Source organism: Tachypleus tridentatus, chromosome 1 (genome assembly GCF_004210375.1).
Source record: "Tachypleus tridentatus isolate NWPU-2018 chromosome 1, ASM421037v1, whole genome shotgun sequence".
NCBI lineage: Eukaryota > Metazoa > Arthropoda > Merostomata > Xiphosura > Limulidae > Tachypleus > Tachypleus tridentatus.
The window spans coordinates 138,723,810-138,739,334 of record NC_134825.1 but is presented as its reverse complement, the minus strand read 5'-3'; the positions used below and the strand labels follow the sequence as shown (position 1 = coordinate 138,739,334).

The 15,525-nt window shown below is 34.9% G+C and overlaps 1 protein-coding gene across 5 annotated transcripts in view; it reads left to right on the top strand.

The window, feature by feature from the left end:
• Window positions 1-15,525, top strand: part of LOC143225395 (large ribosomal subunit protein mL63) — a 42,034-nt gene that overhangs the window by 6,906 nt on the left and 19,603 nt on the right. For 3 of the 5 annotated variants that reach the window (XR_013013825.1, XM_076454721.1, XM_076454741.1), the window contains exon 2: window positions 7,502-7,588. Coding sequence is in view for 4 of the 5 variants with exons in the window: in XM_076454721.1 (XP_076310836.1) it covers window positions 7,512-7,588 (77 nt within the window). In the remaining variant the exon portion in view is untranslated. Of the gene's footprint in view, window positions 1-2,746; window positions 2,884-7,501; window positions 7,589-15,525 lie in introns of all 5 variants that reach the window. The other 2 variants (XM_076454731.1, XM_076454750.1) reach the window with 1 other exon arrangement.

Genomic DNA, 15,525 nt, shown 5'->3' with positions numbered 1-15,525 from the left:
TGTTTTTTACGATTTTGGGTTTTCAGGTAATTTTACTGCCTCACTATGCAAATCCTAAGAGAGATGAACTTGGTTTGAGACCATTTTTGAATTTTGTGAGATTAATTCAGTCAGTGTAGCAAATTTCAGCCTTCTATCACCATTACTCTTGCAGCTTTAAGCAGCCAAAGTTGCTTGAAAATGAATTCACCAAAAATAAGAAGAAATTACTTAAATTATACAGGGCTGTAAATCAGAAACTATTAGAGATATTGATCTACTCTTTGGCAATTTTTCATTATATGGGTAGATGAGCACATTTAAATTTTTTCAAGGTATTCTGTAGGGGTCACCTGCAACCCCCTGGTTGAATTGACATGGAATGACCCATATAATTTAATAAGTTTACCATCTCATAGTCTTTCAAGATCAGACTCTCACTCTCATTTTTAAGAGGCTTAACATTTTGCTTACCTATCGTATGTCTTAATAATTCCTTGTTGTTTGATTTAACTCTCTCAACCAACCCTCTTGCATATTTAGTTTTTGCTCTTTTAACTTCTTTTTTAACAAGCTCTCTTTGGTTTCCTATAGTCCACCAAGTCATTATTTCCATTAAGTTTAAATTTCTTGAATTTATTATGTATAATTATCCACAATATGATCTCTTAAACTTTTACTAAACCATACTAACTTATTCCACCTTGTGGCCCTATTTTTTAGTAGGAAATATGTATTTTCTCTATGATCATTAATTTTTCCCTAAATTCTTTCTGTACTTGTTCAAGATCCCCTGCCAACTCTTTAATCCAATCTACAAAAGCTACTTCATGTCTCATTCTATTAAAATTATCTTTTCTGAAGGCCCGGCATGGCCAAGTGTGTTAAGGCGTGCAACTCGTAATCTGAGAGTTGCAGGTTTGTATCCCCGTTGAGCCAAACATGCTCACCCTCCCAGCCATGGGGGAGTTATAATGTGATGGTCAATCCCACTATTTGTTGGTAAAAGAGTAGCCCAAGAGTTGGTGGTGGGTGGTGATGACTAGCTGCCTTCCCTCTAGTCTTACACTACTAAATTAGGGATGGGTAGCACAGATAGTCCTCAAGTAGCTTTGTGCAAAATTCAAAAAACAAACAAACAGACTTTCCTCAAATTTAGAATCAGGGTGCTATTTTTCAATTCTACATGCAGTAGAATCCCAAATCTAATAGTGCAGTGGTTGTTTGCACTCAAATATTTGCTCACCAACCACAACTCTATATTCACAGTGAATATTAATATTAATTTAATGTAGCTTCCATCATCAGTTAGTGTATAAATGTATCCTGACCAATTTCTAAAAACTTATCCCCCTCAATTTCAGATTCAGTTTTCCCAGTTTTTTGTTAGCTACCTTTCTGATCTCATAATATAGTTTCATACTAGTGGTGGGCTGAGCACAGATAGCCCATTGCTACTACTTACCTTATTTAGTTGTAAGTCATCTATTCCAAAAAGATTAACTTTCCCAATAAAATTATCCCACAAATCTAACCAGCTTATTTGCTCATCCTACATACTGATACAAACCTGGAACTCAATCTCAGTGATCTACTTAGTGTCTTGTTCCCACAATTTATTCTTGGCAATATGCCTGTCAAGCCATGACCATTTTCCTTAAATCCCTTCATCAGTGTTTTTTACTTACCAGTAAGTTCCTCAGAATTAGCTATCCTTACATTATTAGTCATAACAGGTGCCTTTAGTGCTACATTACTTTTGTTCCATGTGTGTGGATGTTACTTCATTTTCTTTAGCTGCTATATTTCATCTTTGTGTGACTTCAAACAACAAATGCACAAAAAACAACAACATTCCAAGTCCCAGACATTCTTTTTTGGACATTTTTTCCAACTGAGTTAATGGGGTTAGAGGCACCTAATATGTTTTTTGTAGCTAGTATTCAGCTGTTATCCCTTTAGCATACTTAGTAGAGCAAAGGCCTAGCACACAAGTCTTGTATTTCAATACATAGTGAGGTGCTATAAATATCATGGAAATATTAAATTACCATGGTATGATAGCATTGTATTAAACCATGATTCAGCATGTCCATTGTTGATGTTTCTTAAACTGTGTCATACATCATGTGGTTGGTTCACTTCTGCTGACTTGTTTTCCAATTCATTTTCCATGTTGTTCTGTTTCATTGTCTTCTTTGGAGGCTGCCTCACCTGTGGACAATTTTGGTCTGCCTTTTCACCTCCAGTCTTTGCTTCTGGCTCTTCTTTCCCTGATAAGAAATGAGTACTTTCTTCTTGCATATTTGTTATGCTCATAACTGATCTGTGTGGCTTCATATTTCTTGTGCTTGTATATCATAATGACTTTTTGACTGTTGCACTTCAAGAGCTTCCTTCTGTTTCACCTCCATGCTGATAAGTATCTTACTTCTCCTCCTTGCCTTAGTGATTCCTTTCATTATGGCTTAAGGTCATGACCTTCCTATATTTTTTTGAATCTCAGTCTTTTCTTTTTTTTTGTCTGCTTGGGATACTCATCTTTCTGCTTATTTGTCTCTTTTTTTTTGTAATCTGCTTTTCTTTATCTTATCTTCACTTTGCTGTATTTCTCTCCATCCTTAATGTCTTCATGTGGCTCTTTATTGTAGCTCGGTAATTTTTTGGGACCACCTATCCTTATTTGTTTGCCTCTTTAGTTTCTATTTTTTCCTATGCTGTTTATATTTTAACGTGTTTTCTCTTCAATCTGGATACTTTCCTTTAGGGCATTTATTGTCAAGTGATAGATTACTTCGAAGAGGTGTTGTAGCCCTGTATATTAGGGGTGAATTATAGCCTATTGAAATAGAGAAAATGAAGCAAGAAAGTAAGGCAGTTGAAGCATAGATACAGGAGTGAAAGGTTAGTAACTGGTACCTGCTGTAGGTCATCAGACTTCTTAGAGGAAATTAATATTACACTTTTGAATAAGATTAGGATTGCTTCTAACAAGAAGGTAATTGCTAGATTCAGTTTTGGGCATTAACCGAAAGTATTTGGAGTGTAATAAGAATGGTGAGAGGTTTTATGGAAGTAGTTCAAAGCTGTTTTCTTCATTAGGTACTTAAGAAACTAAGAGTAGAAGTTGTCATACTAAATTTGCTGGTAATATCTGATGAGGATATACTCACTGTTGAGGCAGGGAAACATTTAGGAATGAATAACAGTAACATAATTAGATTTTATGTTTTACTGTTTATAATAATAAAAATAATATAGTTTTAGTTCCAAAATTTTGAAAAGCTTATTTTGAAACTAGGAGCAGGAATTAGCTTTGGTTGATTAGTCAATTTAAAGAGAAATATTGAACAAAAATAGGAACCTGTTAAGGGCAAACTACTTTTACATGTTATGGCTAGTAACAAACATGATTACAATTAAGAATAAACCTATATGGCTTACTAGAAAATAAGAGATATAATTATTATAGGTTTAGGAAATTTAGACTTGTAATATTCTCAGGGGCACTGATTTTCAAAACAGTAAATCTGAGTTCCCTGACATATGGTTAAATTGTTAAAGAAAGAGACTGGACACAAAGAAAATCAAGTAAAACAGTTTTTATTTAGCTTTCAACTACAGTGAAAAGATAAAAGTGTATTTATGGTGCCTCAACTTGTTACTTGAGAGCTCTTGCTGAGAAAGTAAATCTCTACAAATGTCTGTGAAGAACTGATCCAGACTGAGAAAATGAAACAGTACAATTATTCTACTCAATGCGTGTGTGCCACATTTGTTATAACCTAAAGGTATCACTTGACTGCCAGGGTAAAAGATCACTGTGTACTTTCATATACTGTATTCTAATTCACAGAAACTTTCCAACAAAAAGGTACTTATAATAGCCTAGTTTTATGACTTGGTATAATATTTAGATAATGGGTGAAAGGAATTTATTTGCTTTGAACAACATTCATTGTTAAAATCATGCTATTTATATTTATAAAAAGTTGCAAAAAATTTTATGTTAAGTAAGAGGGTAGAAAATATTCTGTCACTGCATACTACAAATCTGTGGTCAGGTTGGAAGATTTAGAGTTACTGAACTTAGTAATTAGCTAAAACATTAAATTAGGATATCTAATAGGGCTTTTGAAGAACAGTAAGCATATAATGATAGATTAAACAGAAAAAATTCCTTCTGATATATTGGAGGTAAACAGAATGCGAAAACTGGACTTGCAGCTTTGAAGGATGGAGGAAGAATACAGGCTTGGCTACTCAGATTTTAAATTATGTTATCTCTGGTTTTCACAAGGAAAGATGTTAACTGGATTTCTGACTCTTGAATTGATTTGGAGGAGATACTTTGGAAGTGTACAGTATGAATGTTAGTATAGAGATTGTTATAGAAAACCATGAGAGCTTGAAATATGAGATATTAAAAAAAATATGTTGTATTGTCAGAGAAAATCTACCAGAATGATTGGGTTTGGACGGAGTATTGTATGGGTATAAATTGAAATATTTTTTGCATGATTTTACTGAAGAAAAGAGCTAAGGGAGAGATGTCATTGATGTTTTTGAGATTGCAAGTGTTTAGAATCCATAAATGTAGATGACCTTTTTATAATTACATTTTAAGTAGTAACATTATGGACACAAATTTAATGTATTAACAACTCAGATACAGTTTATTTTAGACTAGTACTACTACTGTAATAGGATAGTTGGCCTTTAGATGTATGGAGATCAGAGTTGGATGTATATTGAGTTTCTTATATGCATGTAGTTTGTAGATAGAAAATAGGGTAGGGTAGATAGGTATATCAAAAGATTTCTTGTTTTTTGTTGATAGAAAGTGAAATAAGGTTTGTTGTATTACTTTATGGAAGTGAAACATGATATTCACATTAAATTGGTTTCACTGTTAAGTTGTATCTATGAGCTAAGTAGCATTCTGTTATTTGTTTTTGTGTTTCTTATGCAAATAAGAAACTGAATTTCATGGGCAATAATTTTAAGGTTTGAAAGTCTAGGTGCAGAATTATTCTTCAGTAACATTAATAAGGATAGAGAATTAGAAACTTTCAGAATTATTTGCCTGATCATGTGAATAAATCACATGTTGTGAGATGAGAGTAAAGGGCAACAATTTTTTTGTATGTGTATTTAGTTTGATAGATGTAAGAAACTTGGTTTACCTTCTTTCTTTTTTTTGTGTCACTTATGATCATTTTGTTGGTTTATTGGTTAGAAGGATGATTGCCCTAGGATATGAGATTTCCATTTTAACCTGGGTAACATTAAGGCCTCTATTAATTCCTATCATCCTGTGTGTTTTTCCTTACAGGAAGCATTTCTGAAACCTTCCACTACACTCACTTTTCAGCAGTTTTTGTTATACCAAAATGACAGGCTGTTGATGGTTGAGTGCATGGAGGGGTGGGACTGCTGATTGACCAGCACATGCCCACCCTGTCATTGCCACTCGATACACTCTCAGAGGCCGTCACCATCAGTGTTTTCGTGGGTCATACCATCTCTGTTTGTTCTCTCTACCTGTGTTCTGATCAGTCAGATATTCTTGTTTTTGAACAGTTACTATCTCCCTTTTTAATCCTGGAAGACTTTAATGAACATAATCCCCTCTGGGGTGGTGCTGAGATTGACAGAAGGGTCATTCCATAGAGTGTATGCTATTGGATCACAACTTTTCTCTCTTCAGTACTGGTTGTTATATTTATTTACAAGTATCGAGTCAGTCTTTTACCATCACTGATATTTTTATCTGTTCCCTTTAACTTTTCTATCACATTTGTTGGAGGGTTGACAGTGATCCATGGTGCATTGATCATTTTCCTGTCTTTTTGAGGAAGATTGGCATGTTGATGTTACCCAACCTGCATGCTTCAGTGGAGGTTGGACCAAGCCAACTGGCCCTCTTTCATTTCTCACTTGGAACTTGATCCTGCTACTGTCTGTTTCAGGCAGCTACTGAATCTGTTTCTAAAACCTTGACATATTTCTCACAGTATCCTTGTCCATGGTGGAGTCCTGCCTGCCAGGAAGATTCTAAGGCTCATTGCTTGCAGTATTGGACATGCTGTTTGGTGCTCATTCCAATTGGGTTTATCTTGGTAGTGGTCATTTCTCTTGACCAAATAGGGTTCTACAACACACAGGCTTTTTTTTTTTTCATCAATGCCTTTGCCATTCCTTTAAGTACCAAACATTTACCCTCTTCTGGTCATCAATTCCATGTCCTCTAGTCCTCGCAGTTGATGCTATTAGCCAGGTGTAGTCATGCCTTTTTCTGCGGTGCAGATAGCCTAGTTGCTTTGCACCATAAAACACCGAACAACCAACCTTTTTCTGTATGCTTATCCTTAACCTTCTTCTTTGCTTCTGTGCTTTTATATTTTACACTCCTTGTTAGGTCCTGTTTGTGTTGCCTCTTTGACTAACACAATCCTGATTTCCTCTGCTTTGTAGATTGGTGTCCATGCTACTACTACCCATTCCCACTCTTTCTTGCTTCAACCATACACAATGTCTTTCACATGGGGGTGTGTGTCTTCTCTGTCTCTTCATGTGTGGAATTTTTTCAATCCTTTTCTCACAGAATTGGAGTCTTCAGTTGTCTAACCTTATTCTTATCCCATTCCTGTTGTCCTTCAACTCTGTCTGTCCTCTTCACTTTGTTCCAGTTCTTCCTTTTTTTTTTTTAATTAGATCTTATTTCTTACTTTCATGCCTTACTGGAATCATGATTAAGTTTACATGCACTCTGTTCAAACTATTGGTTTTATGTCCCATCGTACCATATTTTTTCTTTTTGCTTGTGGTTGCTGTTGTTTGAATATATATGCCAACAATTTCAAACTGCTGGAGTTATGGACTTTAAAAAATTCTTACTGACTGTATACAGCATAATAAAGTCAAAGTAAGGCAGCAGAAATCATTTGTTTTTTTTCTCTTTGGCTGTCTAGTTGAGTCAGGGTCAGATACCATACTTTCTGATTGTGTCCTGACCACACTAAACTTCTTGGCTTGCTGACCACATATGTGGGTGGTGCTTGGTTAATTATGTAAACTTTCTGCCTATCCGTGCAATATTTGAGGCTCTTTTGCATTTTCCTCTTTTCTTTTTAGTATTTTCACCACCCCTCTACATTTTCCTGACTAGAAAATATATTTCTGATAAATACATCCTTACACTTTCCCACTTGTCCTTCTCACTGTAGTGCACCTTCTTGTTTCATCTAAGAATAAACTTAATTCAAAAGCGAGTGCTTAGTGGAGTTACTCTACAAGGAGTTTGTGTTGCACTGTTATTGGTAGAGGGCTATCATTGCCTGTTATCGTACACTAGCACAGTTCATTTTAAATGTGCTTTTTAGGTGGGAGTTATCTAAAGACTATTGCCATGGAAGTTTTATAGGAAGATACTTGAGGGATCAAACCAATCTGTGTGAAAAGGTGTGTTTTGTCAATACATTCTCAGGTGGGAAAAATGTTAAATGTTGTCTTCTTTCAGATAGAACAATATGCACCTGACTACAATTCTGTTCACAAGAGGACGTTTTCACTTTGTAAAGAGAATTCCTGGAAATATTTGGATTGGGTGAGTTTCTTTTTCATTAAGTAAAGAATACATTATCTTTTAAAACACTGCAATGAAGAGTCAACTTTATTTTGATTAACCTTTGTTGCTGAGTGTAAAAAAGAACAACATAATTTCAAAACAAATCTTATAGTTTAGAGAAATGTTGAATACCATTCAACATTTGGTTAGGATACTGTCATTATGATGCTAGATTTTTCCAGTTCTACTGATTTTGATAAATATTTACTAAGAGATACTGAAGAAATGATTGTCTAATGATTATTAATGGTCCATCAAACAACAACCTTGAAGAGAAAGCTAATTCCCTTTTGAATTAAAGTATGCTAGTTTTTCTGTAGCTAAGTTTGCTTATGTTAAATGGATGAAGCATTGTCAACAAAAATACAATAAAATACTCAACAACAGCAAAATAAAAATTGTTGATAAGTTAATGTTGTTTTTTAACTATCTACAACCAGGGCCCAACTAAGACATTTTGTCACTTTGGGCATCCCACATATAAGAACACACTATGTTGTATATTCTTTTCATTTACTGTGTTGACAAAATCCTTGGGCCTTGAGTAAGAGTTTTCTCAGTATAAATATTAAGACAGGATAAAAAAATATTATTCGACTCCAAAGGAGCCATGCTATTTCTCTTAACTTCTCATTTTTTATATATTTGTATGTCTACAGAAGTATTTTCTACATAGCAGTAAACAATCTATAATGGCCAAATATTGGACTTTTCAAATTTTGTGAATATTTGAGTCTTCTTTAAGTTTATTTTGTTCTCTTGATCAAAAGAGAACAGTTAAGCACTTATCACATAACTTTCACATTACAAACTCAAAAAACTCATGCTAAATAAATAAACAAAAAAATAATAATTCAGTAATTTATCTGCTGTGTGTACTTTATTTCAGTAGCTCACATTGTGGGTGGGAGTCCAAATCCCATTGGTCCATACATTAATCTATCATTGCTATTTTTCCATTTTGTGGCAGAAATTCCATTTCACAAATACAAGTACTGAACCTGACAAGATACCTGTAAAATTAATAATACATTTTGAAAGTAAAAACATTTTGAGTATAAAGAACCAAGTATCACCTATTAGATTGTTGACTGTGATCTTGTCTGCACAGTTGTGTGCATGCTCCTTTTTCTTCTGTGTTTGGTGTAATAAATATAATTTTCTTGAAAACTTGTTTGTTCTATTCAATACCCTAAATAATTCAGTTAAGTTGTCAGTCACAGTTACTTTACAAATTTCTGCTTCTTCCTGCTGTTAATGCCTCATCACATACTTGCTCAGAAATCAATTTTATTGAAAATGCCGTAGTTATATACTGTTGTGTTTCCATCTACAATTTCCTGAATTTTCAACTGAGCAACAAAGATGGCAAAGCTATTAGTATCAGACTTTCATTAAACATATTGGAAGGTTACCATTTTCTCAACTCCCTGCTATCTGGATAGTGGCAAGTCAAGTTGGGTGAATAAAGCAAGTCTAAGACTGTTTTTAGTACAAGAGATGGCTTGTATGAATTCTGCATAAAGCTGTTTGGTGTTTATAATGCATCAACTCTTTTGAACAGCTGATGGAATTTATACTTGAACCATCACTGGAGAGATGCCTGATCTACATTGATGATATTTAGATGTTTAGCCACACTTCACACTTTTGAGTCTACATTTATAAATTTGAAGATGGTCTTCCAGTGCATACACATTGCAGGCTTGAAACTGAAACCACAGTTTTTGTTCACTCAAGAATAGGTGGAAAATCTGGATCACATTTTGGGTTAGAGATGAAATTTTAATGGACCCAGCTAAGATAACTTCAGTGAGAAATTTGCCTCAATCTGTTAGAAGCAAGAAGCTCACAGTTGTTTTGGTTTTACATTAGTTCACTGATGGTTTGTGGCTACTTTCTCAAAGACAGGAGCATTATTGTTGGCTCTTATATATTAAGTAGCTATATGTGTATGTCTAGCATATACTATTATGTTCTATTCCATCCTGGAAGTGTGATAAAGCTGCTACATCTCCATTGTCCTGGCATCAATGTCCAATAGAATCTCGCATTTTTAAAAGGGGAAGGCCAAACTGGGGCATCCACATATAGCTACTTAATACAGATACTGTATGATGAAAAAAAGGTGCTTGAAATATTCTTCTTAAAACACTCACAACTACTTGTATGGTAGGAAGTATGCAATTTGTGTTTTACTGTGCTTTGCTGAAGTGGTTAATAAACTTTAAAAACTGGGAGGGAACAATAGTACATTGAATAATAACATTGCAAAAATATACTTTAATTCAGTTCATCACCAAAGCCCACAACATGGAAAGTCAAACAACTGTATTACAAGTTGGTGAGAATTTGTCCATTTGTGATATGTCATGATCCTGGACATAAGTTGGGAGTTAAAATATGGCCATTTTTCTAGTGACAATAAACCATAAAGTAAAAGACTCCACTAGTAGATAGATGCCAGAGTTAATTTTCAGGAACTCTAGAATAAACAACTAAAAGACTCTGATCTAGTGTGGGTAGCAAAGTCATTCCCACCCAGCACTAGTAGAGTAGTGTAGCATGCACGTGCATAACCTGTGGTACCATTTTAGGTAGTTGCAATTGAAAAAAGGTCACTGTACCACTGCTACTGACCCACAAATGAGTGGTTTTCTGACATTACTTCTGCTGGAGGGAACCAAGGTTTAATCCACACATATGCTAACATCTGTCTCTGGTTCCTTTGATTATAAATGAATTGAGATTTTAGTATTGGTGTGACTTTCTGGGGTGTATATCATTCAGACAAAGAAATGGCCAAAACAGAGTAAACTCTAACAGAAAATTGTTAGATCTTTTCTGCAAAAGATAGTCTTGGGTATTGCTGGTCCACTTCTAGTGACTGCAAGAGATCATCAGTACACACTAGTTGTTAGTGGCCCGTTCTTATTGATTAGTTGATATTTTATCACAGACAGAAGGTGATATATTAATTGATATATGAATAACATGATTCAGAGCACCAAATGAAACCCATGTATACCAGGGATCTAACTTCAACAGCCAACTGTTTACTGAATTGTTTAAAGGATTAGGTGTGATGAAGACACTTGTATCACCATACCACCTTAGTTTGACAGTTTGACAGAATAAATAGTACAGATAGTGAAGCAGATTGTTACAAAGTTAATCCCAACTGGAACAAACACTTTTTATATGTGATAACAGTATGTAGAGTAAGAGAATAGGAGTCTTTAGGCTGTTTGGATAAGAAGTGCTACTCTTGTAGTATAATATATGGCCCTCCTCCCTGAAAATTTGACCTCTCAGTTGATACAGGTGGGAGTAATTGACTATCATGAGCTAAGACTGTCAGTTAGTGAAAAGATTGCTGCAACTTTTATTTTTCGAACTGTCAAATAGTATTGGAAGATATGATATATATGCCATACATTGTAGAATTACTGCTCAATTACCAGCTAGGATAGTCAGGTAGGCAAAATATTACAGACTGAAAAGAATTTACAATTCATGCTTTTCTTGATATTGGGTAGTAATGTCTGGCAGAATCTATGAACTACAGTCATGTGAAAAAAGTTAGGACACCCTATAAAAGCCTGTATATTTTTGTAACATTTTTGGATATATAGATATTTAATCTCAATTTTAACAATACTGAGAGATTATAGGAATATAACTAAACAATTCCAACTGAAGAAAAGACTTTTCAATATCTTCTGTAAATGTAATTCTACAAAAATGCATATTCTAACTGAGGAAAAGTTAGGACACCCTACCCCCTAATAGCTAGTGTTACCTCTTTGGCTGAAATAACTGCAGTGAGATGCTTCTTGTAGCCATCTACCAATCTCTGACATTGGTCTGAAGAAAGTTTGCCCCACTCCTCAGTGCAGAATTCTGTCAGCTGTGAGATGTTTGAGAGATTTCTTGCATGTACAGCCCATTTCAAGTCACTCCACACTCAATGGGATTAAGATCTGGGCTTTTACTTGGCCATTCCAGGACTCTCCATTTCTTATTTTTCAGCCAGTCCTTGATGGATTTACTGGTATGGTTTGGGTCATTGTCGTGTTGCAGGGTCCAGTTCCACTTCAGCTTTAATTTTCGTACAGATGGTCTCACATGATCCTCAAGCACCCTCTGATACACAGTAGAATTTATGGTGGATTCTATGAATGTGAGCTGTCTAGGTCCTGCTGCAGCAAAGCAGCTCCAAACCATGACACTTCCCACCTCCATGCTTCACAGTTGGTGTGGAGTTCTTTTCCTGGAATACTGTATTTGGTTTACGCCAAACATGTCCTCTCTTCTGGTATCCAAATAATTCAATTTTGGACTCATCTGTCCAAAGAACATTATTCCAGAAGTCCTGGTCTTTGCCTACATTCTCTCTGGCAAACTTCAGTCTGAGCTTGATGTTTCTCTTAGAGAGCAAAGGTTTTCTCCTTGCACACCTCCCATGCAAGTTAAACTTGTGCAGTCTCTTTCTGATTGTAGAGGCATGCACTTTCACATCAACAGTAGCCAGAGCCTGCTGTAGGTCACGTAATGACATGTTAGGGTGTTTGGAGACCTCTTTTAGCATCTTGCAGTCTGCTCTCGGGGTGAACTTGCTTGGATGACCAAACCTGGGCATGTTGGCAGTTGTTTGGAAAGCCCTCCACCTGTTGACTATTTTCCAGACAGTGGAATGGCTGATTTCAAAATTTTTGGGATCTTTTTAAATCCCTTACCAAACTCATAAGCTGCTACAATTTTCTTTCTGAAGGCCTCAGACAGCTCTTTTGCTCTCACCATGGTGTTCACTATCACTTCAACAGTCAGGAACACACCAAACTAAATGTCTGAGGTTTACATTGGGCAAGCGTCAATCAGAATGCTGAGTAACAGTCTTCTGATCATGTGCACCTGGTGTGATACACCTGTGTGTGAGTTGAGCCATTTTAAGTGGGAATAAATGTGGGGGTGTCCTTTTTCCTCAGTTAGAATATGCATTTTTGTAGAATTACATTTACAGAAGATATTGAAAAGTCTTTTCTTCAGTTGGAATTGTTTAGTTATATTCCTATAATCTCTCAGTATTGTTAAAATTGAGATTAAATATCTATATATCCAAAAATGTTACAAAATACACAGGGTTTCATAGGGAGTCCTAATTTTTTCACATGACTGTACATTTTGCAACTGTTTTTTAATCTTTGGTAGTTAGGACAGTCACTGATCTGCATTATCACAGACTGAAAGGAAGTGGTATTCTTTGCTTTCCTAGCTGTCAGATGATGTACAATGCATATGAACTACATTGTTTGGTTTCAACCTGATTATTAAAGTTAGGTCAATTGTCTGGCCAAGAAACCAACAACTGAAAGAGATTTGTGACTGTTAATTTCCAAGTCATAAAGTAGAATAATTGTAGTTTTCTGTTACCATCTAAAGTCATTTTAGAAAGAAGAAAAGTGCAATGTAGGTTTATTTTGTATTTTCTTATGATTATTTCAAGGTCGGTCAAATTGACCAAATTCTTATAGAGTTAGGGTAGAGAAAATAACATACAACATACTCAGTTCCTTTTAGAGTAACTTGTTCTGGCCACAGGTTTTGTGCTCAGTGCACAATCTTAGTCTTTGCTATTGCTGAGTCACTTGTAAACAGCCAAATTAATTATTTTAAATCACTTGTAGCTGAATTATAACACCACTTACATTGTAATACTTATAGGAAATTGTATTTTTTATGTTTTTTTATTATTTTACATTCAAAATTGAATATTTGATAGAAAGAAATAATTCAATAAAGTGTAAACAACCTCACCAAAAATTAAAGTAAACATTTATTGACACTTTCACTACAAGAAAGGAACAAGATCCATGCATAAGTACTACATTTCTTTTAAATTATTATTATAAAAACAGCTAAAAGGTAAAAATCAGAGACTTAGTAGGTTGGGAAAGAAAACTTAAAACTTTGCCAGGTGATATTTGCTTTATTACAGTAGTGTACTTGTACACAACTATGATTCAAAGAAGAATAAAACAAAATTAAGTGAAATAATTTGTTAAAAAGTTAGAGGCCGAAGTCTCTTATGAACAATAATTGTAACTGTCTGCTTAAAAGTGCAGGTCATTCTGATAAAAAGACGTGTTTTTGATTTTATTTTATATTTTCCAACTTTTGACAAAATCTTGTTGCATTTTGTGTTGTGATAGAGAAAATAAAGTTTTATTGGAAAAATAACTTTTTTGTTATTCATTTAGGACATTCTAGAGGTTATGAAAACTCTTGTTAAGATAAAAATATATTCTTAATTTTAGCATGAAAATTACCTTGCACTAAGATTATTCAAAGTCTAAATTCACAGAGAAACCTTTTTATTTTTACCAAAGTCCTGCCAAGTTCCATTAAGATGCATATATAGCAAACTTGGAATTATAGTAAGCATTATTTCTCCACTAAGAGATAAGATCACTGGACCAACCCATATGTGTAAGGATAGCTGACCTGGAAAGTATTATTGGGTAATGTAGTGTACCTATTGTTTTCAACAGTAGTAATGATTGCTTCAGTTTTAACATTAAAATGTTCATAAAAAGAAGTGAATTTTTCATGGAAGAAGTAAAAGCAACAGAAACTTGTATTTGGCTACATAGAGAAAAATTCTAGAAATATTTGAAATCAGCAAACATTTTTATTGAGTATTTGTTAATATTATCTCATATTACAAAATACACTTTTGAAACATGAAAATGCAGGCTATAAGTTTTACACCTATATGATATTTCCTTGTTTTTTCTGGTATCCCCTTCATAAACTTATCAATGAAGATATTCTTGTGATTCACTAAGGTCATTGCAGTAACCTGCATAATTAGCTAAGTACTTGACTGAAGCATCATCTTAGACTGTAATGACTATATCCCTGTCTAAGATGATGCTTCAGTCAAGTACTCGATGGAGTCAAGGGCTGGTCCATCCAAGCTCAGAATAAGGCATTCCATTTTCACTGCTGGACCAGGAGATCAGCCAGTTGAAATAATTTCTGCTTGAAGTCACATGGTTGTAATCAAAATCTCTTCTGTATATTTTTCAGGCAACACCTGACTGAAACACCCTTGATATATTGGGTAAAGTGTGGAAGGCTTTCTTAATAATCCCATTAGTTGTATGAACCATAACTTTCTCTAGGATTGCAGCTTCTCAATGACACATGATTATACTGGAAGGAAACTTTCTATTCTGGAGAGATTTACTATTGTGCCTAAGTTTACCACTTAGTATCTTTTATATCCTTTGCCAGTGAAACTGCTCCAGCTGGTGGACTTGGTCCTCTTGTTGCATCTCCAATTTCTCTCAGCTGGTCTCATGTAGCTTCAGCCTGACTTGGGTTGTGTTAATTTGGCTGATAAAGGACATGGAGTTCTGTACAGTCTATCCTATATGGTCTCAAACTCACCAGGCAATACACCATCACCATTGCACTATGGTGGGTCCTCATGAGGAGAGCTCCCCAGTGGCACAGTGGTATGTCTGTGGACTTGTACACTAAAAACCAGGTTTCGATACCTGTGCTGGGCAGAGCACAGATAGCCCATTGTGTAGCTTTGTGCTTAATTCTAAACAAACAAACTTCATGAGGAGAACTCAGTTGGCTATTCTGGATGCAGTGGAGGTTGAAAGTAAGATTGACAGTAACTAGAAAGTAGACATCAGCAGCATCAGCAAATGATATATCCAGTAGAGGACATTTTTTTTAGAACCCAAAACTCACATGAACAACCATCTCCTTTCATTGAAACAACTTTTTATTGATTGTAAGTTTTTCTACTCCTGAAAAATTGAATTTTCCCAAGAAAGAAGTATTTTTAAACTTAGCAACATAAAAGTAGAAGTAATGGACAATAAAAATATCAGAAT